Source organism: Gasterosteus aculeatus, chromosome 5, assembly GCF_964276395.1.
Source record: "Gasterosteus aculeatus chromosome 5, fGasAcu3.hap1.1, whole genome shotgun sequence".
Taxonomy (NCBI): Eukaryota; Metazoa; Chordata; class Actinopteri; order Perciformes; family Gasterosteidae; genus Gasterosteus; species Gasterosteus aculeatus.
In genome coordinates this window covers 96,487-106,651 of record NC_135692.1, presented here as the reverse complement: position 1 = coordinate 106,651, position 10,165 = coordinate 96,487, and the positions used below count along the sequence as shown (strand labels likewise).

Here is a 10,165-nt window from a genome sequence, read left to right as displayed (position 1 = left end):
ATCCGGTATACATTACATCTAGATATTGTCCAACAGTCCTCTAAACATTCACTCCAGTACTAAAGCCCCTCCACGTGCTCACTGGGTCTGATCTCTCCTCGTGCATTCTACGCTACTTCAGCTTTGACCTACAGATAAAGTTATTCAGATGGTCCTGATGAACGTGGTTTGGTTCTCAGTTGGTCTCATTGTCTGAGGGCTCATGGTCCTTAACTAATCAGACTTTGTTCTTGCAATATCATCGTTTACAGACCTGACATGAAAAAAGACACACTTTCCAATTAAGATTTCAGCTTTGATGAGGCAGGAAAAGAAACCAAGCTCATGTGGATTGAGCGTGTTGGTTGGGGAGAGAGAGGATGGAGATATGGTCAGGGTTAGATGATGACCATGGTCGTTCTGATTGACCACTCACTGCTGTTAGGAAAGGAGCTGTAAAAAGTATAAAAGTCTTTTTCCACCGTTTGTATTAGTCAAATCGGGCAGGCCATGAATAAGCCCTTTAAGGGAAAATACATCCTATTTGCTGGTATCCAACTCGCTCGAAGCGTTCTTCCACTTAACATGCTCTCTGCTGTCCTTTGGGTAGTGCCACAATTTTAGCAAACGGTAGAATTTTGGCAATCAGCTGTCTTTCTCACTTTATTATGTGATGCAGCCTGAATGCTGGGTCCATGTGATACTGTTGATTACAGCGTTGTATGTGATGATCAGGGGTTGGCAAACCAGCTGCATTTCTTGAGTGAGAATCAAACACTCAATACCGCCCTGATCTGTCGCGAAATACTGCAATGCATTCGGGGGATGCAATGATGATATCATGGCTGACATCCGTTGAGAGACACTGAAGTTGTTGAGCAAGAGTCAACCAGCCAACAGAACCACCTTCTTGAGCCTTTATATATCCACATCTCACATTGGGCATGAAGACATTGTAGAGATTAATGTCCGTTAGAACTTGTTTTGACATTTCCTCTACTGTTAGATAATTGTTTTGGAAGGATTCTGTAGCCGTGATAGCGCTACCACCGGTGGGTTCTTGTAAGACGCACGACACAGGATGAGGGTAACCAGACTTTTATTGTTCAAAAGGGAAGACAGTGAGCAGGAATGAGTTTGCACTATGCGGGTGGTCGGTTTTCGCCTTGTCCGGCTCCGCTCAGTTCTTGTGCTCTGCTCGCAGGCTCCAGCTCTCTTTCCCCCCGACCTGGATCCTGCTCACTGTTTAAGTAGGAGAGAATCAGTGCAGATTAATTACACCTGGTTACTCCTCATCTACCAGCACCGTCCCCTGAACCACTCCCCCGCTCTCCCCCCTGCAGCTGAGCTAACCACGCCCCTCCACCACATACCCCCACCGCCCGACTTAGGCCGGGGAGCCATCCGGCCGAACCGACTCCCCCCCCCCTCCCTCCTGAGGGCGGGAAAGGAAGTCCGCCACGACCATCTGCGCCCCCGGCCTATGGATCACCTTGAAGTTAAAAGGCTGTAGAGCCAGATACCACCGAGTGATCCGGGCGTTGGCATCCTTCATGCGGTGGAGCCACTGCAGCGGGGCGTGGTCCGAACAGAGAGTGAACTGGCGTCCCAGGAGGTAGTACCGCAGGGAGTCGACCGCCCACCGGATGGCCAGGCACTCTTTTTCCACCGTACTGTACCTGGCCTCTCTTTCCGACAGCTTCCGGCTGATGTAGAGGACCGGGCGGTCCACCCCCTGCACCTGCTGGGACAAAACGGCCCCCAGCCCTCTGTTCGACGCATCAGTCTGCAAGACAAAAGGGAGAGAGAAATCAGGTGTATGGAGCAATGGTTCCCCACAGAGGGCTCGTTTCACCCCCTCAACCGCCCACTGGCACCGCTCCGTCCACTGGACCGGATCTGAGGCACCTTTCCGGGTCAGGTCAGTTAAGGGGCTGGTCAGCTCCGCAAAGCCCGGGATGAACCTCCTGTAGTAACCTGCCAGCCCCAAAAACCGCCTCACCTCTTTTTTCGTCTTGGGCCGCGGGCAGGCTGCAATGGCTGCGGTCTTGTCCACCTGCGGGCGCACCCGCCCGCCGCCCAAGTGGTACCCCAGATACCGTACCTCCCTCCGTCCAACTGCACACTTCCCCGGGTTGGCGGTGAGCCCGGCCTGCCTCAGGGACTCCAGCACCGCGCCCACCCGCCGCACATGCTCCGCCCACGTGGTGCTGTGGATGATGACGTCATCCAGGTAGGCGGCCGCATACGCAGCGTGCGGACGCAGCACCCGGTCCATGAGGCGCTGGAAGGTGGCCGGGGCGCCGAACAGCCCGAAGGGAAGCGTGGTGAATTGGTACAACCCAAACGGAGTGGAGAACGCCGACTTTTGCCTGGACTCTGGTGACAAGGGAATCTGCCAGTAGCCCTTGGTCAAATCCAGTGTCGTAAAAAACTGCGCGGTGCCCAATCGGTCCAGGAGTTCGTCGACCCGGGGCATCGGGTAAGCGTCAAACCGTGAGACCGCATTCACCTTGCGATAATCCACACAGAACCTTATTGAGCCATCCTTCTTGGTGACAAGAACGATGGGGCTGCACCAGGCGCTGTTGGACTCTTCTATTACCCCCATCTCCAGCATAGCGACCAATTCTCGCTGAACCATTTTCTTCTTGTGTTCAGGAAGCCTGTAGGGCCGCGTCCGCACCGTCACGCCCGGGGACGTCTCAATGTGATGCACTATGAGGTCCGTGCGACCTGGCCGGGAGGAGAACACATCATTAAATTGATCTTGCAACCGGGCTATGTCCGCTTGCTGGGCTGCAGAGAGACGGGCGTCAGACGGGAGCCGGGTGGGATCGGTGGACTTTGGGACTTCTGGGCCCAGCTCCTCGCTCTCTGCTACTGCAGACACCAGGGACACGGACTCCGTCTCTCTCCATGCTTTAAGGAGGTTGAGGTGGTAGACCTGCGTGGCTCCCCCTCTGTCAGATCGCACCACCTCGTAGTCGACGTCCCCTACCCGCCGTGTGACCACAAAGGGCCCTTGCCACTTGGCGAGTAGTTTTGAGCTGGAAGAAGGAAGTAATACAAGCACTTTCTCTCCCGGTGTGAATTGTCTCAGCCTGGCCCCTCTGTTGTACAGCCGCTGTTGACGTTCCTGGGCCTGGAGCAAATTCTCACGTGACAACTCACCCAGTGTGTGGAGTTTGGCTCGCAGGTTCAGGACGTACTGAATCTCGTTCTTACCGGGGCTCGGACCCTCCTTCCAGTGTTCCTTAAGCAGGTCGAGCACCCCCCGTGGTCTTCTGCCGAACAGCAGCTCGAAGGGAGAAAATCCCGTGGAGGCCTGGGGGACCTCCCGTACTGCAAACAACAGAGGGTCAAGCCATTTATCCCAATTACGTTCATCGTCGTGAATAAACTTACGAATCATGGATTTCAGTGTCTTGTTCAGCCGTTCCACCAGGCCGTCAGTCTGGGGATGGTATACACTGGTCCGAACGGACTTAACCCCCAACAATTCGTACAGTTCTCGTAGTGTGCGTGACATGAACGAGGTGCCCTGGTCAGTCAGAATCTCTTTCGGGATTCCGACTCGGGAGATGACCTGAAACAGCGCCTGCGCAACACTCTTGGCGGAGATGCTGCGCAACGGCACTGCCTCGGGATATCGAGTTGCGTAATCCACCAGCACTAACACAAAGCGATACCCCCGTGCACTCCGGTGAAATGGCCCGATGAGGTCCATACCTAAGCGTTCGAACGGCAGCTCCATTAACGGCAGCGGACGCAACGGCGCTTTCGGGATGGCCGGCTGGTTCACCAGCTGGCACTGTGGGCAGGATGCACACCAGCGGCGCACATCCGCCCAGATGCCTGGCCAGTAAAATCGGGCTACTATCCGATCCAGAGTTTTGTCGCTACCCAGGTGGCCCGCAAGCGGGTTATAGTGAGCCGCCTGGAAAACTGTTTCCCGGCGGCTTTTTGGTACCAACAACTGCGTAATTTCCTGCCCTGTCTGAGTGTCGCGACTCACTCTGTATAGCCTGTCCCTAATCAGCGAAAAGTGCGGGTATGATAATACGGCGTCGGGGCGCACCACTTGACCATCAATTTGCATCACTTGGTCGAAGGCAAAGCGTAGAGTGTCATCACGAGACTGCTCCAGTGGAAAATCTTCCATGGAGCGTAGCTCTGGCGTCGGCGGCGTCCCCATAGGAGGCCCCGCCGATTCCCCCTCCCCGTCTGCAGCGTCGGACAACCTCGCGTCACCGCCGAGCGCCGCACACACCCCGCATGTCCCTACCGGTCGCGAACGCACCCCCGCGCACTGCCCCGCTAACCTATGAAACCCCGACCAGTCTGTCCCCAAAATCAGAGGGTGCGTCAGGCGGGAGCTAACCGCGACCCTTACTTTATGCTTTTTACCCCCAAACCTAATCTCTATCGGCACCACTGGGTAGTCGTGAATATCCCCATGCACACACTTTATACTCACCCGGGATGCCTCCACCAATGCCCCGGGTCGAACCAGACTCTGGTGGATCATAGACTGCGTGCAGCCAGAGTCCACCATCGCCTGATGTATACCCCCCTGGATCCTTACCGGAACGCTGTACGTCGCTCCCAGACCGGGGGAGGGTGCTGGAGGCCCGGCAACCCGCACCGTTTGGCCCACCTCCATTAGCGGGCACTCCCGCCGGTAGTGTCCGGGCTGCCCGCACCTCCAACACTCCTGCCCTGGCGGTTGAGGAGCCCTCTGTAGGTCAGGGAGGGTGCCGGCCAGGCCGGGTGGATCAGTACCCCGTTGAGGGGCTAGGGCGCGCGGGGACGGAGGGGGCCGAGTCGCAACAGGCCGCGGGGAACTCCGTCGTGGCGCGGGAACGGGCTGCGTTGATGCGGTCGGCCGACCGCCCTCCCCACGGCCCCCGGGGTGCACCGCCAGGTGGTCCTCGGCGAGGGTCACGGCGGCTTCCAGCCTCGCCGGCCGGTGGTAGCGGACCCAGGCCGCAGTCCGCGGCGGAAGACCCTCCAGGAACTGCTCCATCACCACCTTCTCCACCACCGCCGGCGCCCCTCCCGCGCCCTCCGGCTGCAGCCACCTGTTGGCCGCGTCTGTGAGTCGCTGGGCAAATGGGAACGGGCGGTCCCCCAGCCCCAGCCTCGCCTCTCGGAACCGCCTCCTATGGTCCTCGGGGGAGAGCCCCAGTCGATCCATGATGGCCTTCTTCACGCTGGCGTAGACGTGCCTGGGACCGGGTGGCAGGCCCAGGGCCGCTGTCTGCGCCTCCCCGGTTAGGAGCGGCAGGAGGCGGATCGCCCACTCGTCCGCCGGCCAGCCACACGCCCCCGCCATCGCCTCGAACATCTCCAGGTATGACTGTACGTCGTCCTCCGGGGTCATCTTGTGCACCACCACGCCTGCATACGCCGAGGGACCCGGCGTCGTTGGGGAAGCGACCGGTCGGGCCGCCAATTGCTCCAATACCTGGGTCTGCCGGTCTGTAGCAGCCTGCAGCGCCCCCAGGAAGTGCCGGTTGGCCTCGGCCTGCTCGCGCTGCATCGCGGCGATCTCCCCCAGCATCCGTCCAAGCGCAACCGCCGGCTGCATCAGGCCCTCTCCGTGGTCGTTCGCGTCCATCCTTAGCCAGGCGCCACTGTAGCCGTGATAGCGCTACCACCGGTGGGTTCTTGTAAGACGCACGACACAGGATGAGGGTAACCAGACTTTTATTGTTCAAAAGGGAAGACAGTGAGCAGGAATGAGTTTGCACTATGCGGGTGGTCGGTTTTCGCCTTGTCCGGCTCCGCTCAGTTCTTGTGCTCTGCTCGCAGGCTCCAGCTCTCTTTCCCCCCGACCTGGATCCTGCTCACTGTTTAAGTAGGAGAGAATCAGTGCAGATTAATTACACCTGGTTACTCCTCATCTACCAGCACCGTCCCCTGAACCACTCCCCCGCTCTCCCCCCTGCAGCTGAGCTAACCACGCCCCTCCACCACAGATTCATCCAAAACGAGCTGGTTTTTGATACCGACATAGAGTACATCTCCCTGTGTAAGCACTGTCGAGGACTGTAGTGTTGAACTATGAGCCCTCGCTGAAATAGGCCAGAAATGTTAAAGCCATACAGCTGCACTGACGATTTCTTGAGAAAGAGCCGTATCTCCCATCACCTTGACAATGAGTTGCCCGAACAGACTGAATTTGTTTCCTGGTCTCTGGCTCTTCAATCTGTGCCTCTTCGTGTGCCACATGGTGAAGCTGATCAAAGTATGGCATAAATGATTTGTATTGTAATTATAAATGCTTTTATGATTATTCCTGCCATTATAATAATTAATACTACTACTATTACATTTTTAGAATCCTGAAAAGGGATGCTTAAATTAAGAGTTTAGATTTTAGGGAGCAACAAAAGTTGTTTATACCAAAAATTAACTTGTTCTATTTAAACGTTCACAATTGTTTAAGTTTTAGTCCATTTCATCTAGAACGGAGTAATCCCTACTCATTCTATATTCAAGTCTGACCATAAAAAAATTATACGTGACCTTGTTTTCGCAGTTTCTTATGCAAAATGAATTGTTCTTATTCATGGAAATATTAACACATGGGAGCATTTTAAGTCTTTACAGTGTCTATTAGGGAAAAAGAAAACAAAAACCTACCTTATTAGATGGATAACGGGAGCATGTGGGAACATCATCTGGTATCCAGGAGCTTCTTGACTCGGGCACTCTTTCTGATTTGGGCATCTGATAAAACAAAGTCCATGAGATACAAGATTAAGAAAAAATGCTTTTAAAGTGGTTGGTTGTTGAATTTTGGCAACCTGATAACATTTAAATAAAATAAAGGTTTCAAGCCACAAGGCAACATTGATATTCAGTAGTCCAAATCACCTTTCGAGGTGGAGAAGCTGGGGGGCTGGGAGCCTTCTCTTTTGAGGAGAACGGTTTGACTGGTGGAGGAGTTTCAACCACCTAATGACACAAATATATTTTAATTACCAGCAGTAGCAAGTTGGTTGACTCGTCTGGCCGGCATACGTCCGATTCAGCATTGTCCAACGCAGTTTCAGGGCCTGCGATCTCTTCCCCTTCATCGTCATCTAGAAAAAGACAATTGTAAAACCAAAAAATCTGTGACATTTTTTTCTTTAACTTTGTGTGATTGATAAAAAAAGGAGGGTGTCATAAGGAGCTAATGAAGTTGGCTGCAAGTTGTTTCAGATATTTACCATGGGTGGTAGGTGGTAACTTCTAAGGAAACCTAAACAGGGAGAACCTTGCGAAAATAAATCAATGTAAAATTAAAAATGTTAATAGAAAAATCTATATGCGGTTTTGATCTTGTTTCTAAACTAGCCTAATCTAGCACCGCATTTTCCGCACTCCAAGGCGCACTTAAAAGGCTTTAATTTTCTCAAAAAACGCCAGTGCTTTATAATCCAGAGCGCCTTAATATATATATATATATATATGCAGACATGAAAACGGGTCAGCAGAACGGGGGGGGGGGAAGCGTTAGCATTAGCTAATCATTTTCCACCGCAGCTTTAGCTAGCTGGCCAACGTCGCGTTCTCTCCTGCTGTGTTAAATGACTCAACTCATCAAGCTGTAGCTAACGTTAGTTAAGTATGTCAACAAAGCTCCTGGGTAACTTAACTTAGATTTACCAGAAAATATTAAAACCATCACTCAACCTGTTCGCAATTCACTGAATCCCGCGCTCCATTCTGACACGCGCACCTGTTAACAGTTCACTCAATATGAATACCCCCCCCCCAAAAAAACCTCATTGAATCTACACGATTCACGTAGGTCACCTATTTTGGTTTCAAAACGGTGAAGCACGAGCAGAGATTCTCCTCGCGAGCAACAAAGTTCACGTTTCGCAAGCAAGCAAATACCTCGCAGAGACGAACTTTTGCTCGCGGATGTTTGATTTTGGTTAAATTCTTAAGGTCATTCAATCATTATGTTTTGATCAGAGTTGTGATTAAAGGTTTGGGTGGGCCGCGAAAGATTTTCAGATTTCAAAGTGGGCCGCGGCATTCTTGAGTTTGGGAACCGCTGGGCTAGCCAAGCTGGTAAGCTAGCAGCAGGCTAGCGCAGCGCCAAAGCTGTACACACACACGCACGGCTAAGCGCTCTGCCCGGAAGGCTAACTAGCAATATACATAACTAACGTCAGTTCATGAAAGTCAACAGGTACAGGTGCAGTGTTTTTCCCCGGTGGGAGGGGTGGTATGGTCGGGCAAACTGTTCGGCCAAGTGCGGGGGGAGCAGTCGGGATACGTGTTGGATAACCGTGGGTGGACTCTCTGACCCGCCGCTTCACCTGAATTGCCCACTTCAAGCACTGCATTGCTAACCAAGTCGTTCATGGAAGTCAAGTTTGTCAGACGTTATAATATAACAAAGAAAGCGCACACATTCCCCGCATTTAAGGTTATAATTGTAGGAGAAACATTCCAGGTGGGATTAAAGCTAACGGCGCAACAGTCAATAGCTCACGTTACTTACCTGTGACTAACGTCAAAGAGGAGGAGGTGCTTGCAGCGGGTAGTTTTAAAGAATTCAAAAAACAACCAGCCAGTCACAATTCTCGTATCAGAAGCTCTAGTCTGATTCGTTACCTCCTGATAACAGCATCCAATCGAAGAACCTTTTATTAAGTTGTCCTTGCGTTCCCGCGAGAATAGACTCGGGAGACGAGATCGGATACAGGAGCACGGTCATTTCCGCATCCGGAACAGCAGCTGACGTAATGACTTGCTCCTGCTAATGTATTTTAAAACATTTGTTAAGTATTTTTCAATCAAGCTTTTGTTTCGTTTTCATTTAAAATAAAAAGATTGTGTATCAGTCAAATACCTAGGCAAAAAATCTCAATGGATCAGATCAGAGTTCTTTCACAGTCAAACATCTTTCTAAAGCAGATGAACAGGAGCAGCTGTAGTTTGCTGTGCTGCTGAACTTTACTGTATTACAGTGACAAGTGTAAATCTAATTTGTATTCATATTGGATGGAAGAAACACATAAAACGTTTCTGAGGTGAACATTTAATTCAGGGCTGTGGTTCCATCACACTACATTAGCTTTATAATGGTTTCCTCTTCATAAAAGAGGATACAGTAACAATCAATAGTTAATATTTAGGTTATGTCAATATTATATATTTAATAAGTTAATATTTTATTGTATAGGACTACATTCCAAATACACACAAACCGTTTGTCTTCCTGTTTCTCAAACATCAAGAGGCTGATCAGTGTGGTGGTCCTCGTCCAGGTTAAATGCACAAACATTACTATGAATTAAATTGAAGATGCCCCTGAACCTCTTCTGTGTCTCTCTATTAATAGTGATTTAACCTCATAGTATTTCATGTACATAATAGTGATCAATGAGGCTACATACCTTAAGAGGAGAAATTAGTGCTTAACATAGCATTTAATATCTATGAAACAGTGATCATGGAGGCTAAAAGGACACATTCACATTAATTTATTATTCTGTATGTATTGTAAATTGAACACAACACTACACATATAACACTTTTCCTAATTTAAAACAATAGAAAAGTATTTCAGGGAAATAAACTATGTAATTAAAAGTGCAGAAACAACATGGACATGTTGGTTTAGAATTATTTGTTTGTAGCCCATTCTTCTGAATCATTGGAAGGTCATTTTCAGATTCTGTAACAAGATCAGTCTCCAAGCCACTGGAATTGGGAGAGTTTACCTGAAATCAGCTGCATCTCCCTTATCCTCAGTCAAAATGCGCAGAGCACCCCTCAGTTGCAGGTTCCTCGGGTCAACGTGTGTATTCAATCCAAATCATGTTATTGTGTTCAGCTTTACAATTTGTAATCATGCAACATCCTAATCCAAAACCCCCCAAATGTAAAAAAAACAACAACCTTCAACTGAGAGAAACCTGAGGGCAAACAAGTAGAGAAGTAGGTGTGTACAGTATGAACTTAAAGATGAACAGTACATTTAATTCCTATGACAGAAATGATTCTCATATTGTGGATTATTAAGCCAGGGGTAAGGCAGGACCAGTGCAGGGACAACCACCACCTTGGTGACATCATCAAAAAGTGACTGTATCAAAGATGACAGTATACATGATACTACACAAGTAATGTTTGAAACTGCCCACATTACTATGTCCTAAAAGCAACTTGT

At 50.5% G+C, this 10,165-nt stretch overlaps 1 protein-coding gene across 1 annotated transcript; it reads right to left on the bottom strand.

Moving 5' to 3' along the window:
* Nucleotides 1-1,061: 1,061 nt before the first annotated feature.
* LOC144407970 (uncharacterized) lies at nt 1,062-5,947 on the bottom strand. Its single transcript, XM_078103007.1, has 2 exons — nt 1,659-5,947; nt 1,062-1,221 (listed from the first exon to the last, which is right to left on the bottom strand). The coding sequence occupies exons 1-2, from the start codon at nt 5,600-5,602 to the stop codon at nt 1,122-1,124; spliced, it is 4,044 nt and encodes a 1,347-aa protein (XP_077959133.1). The 5' UTR covers nt 5,603-5,947; the 3' UTR covers nt 1,062-1,121.
* Nucleotides 5,948-10,165: the final 4,218 nt, after the last annotated feature.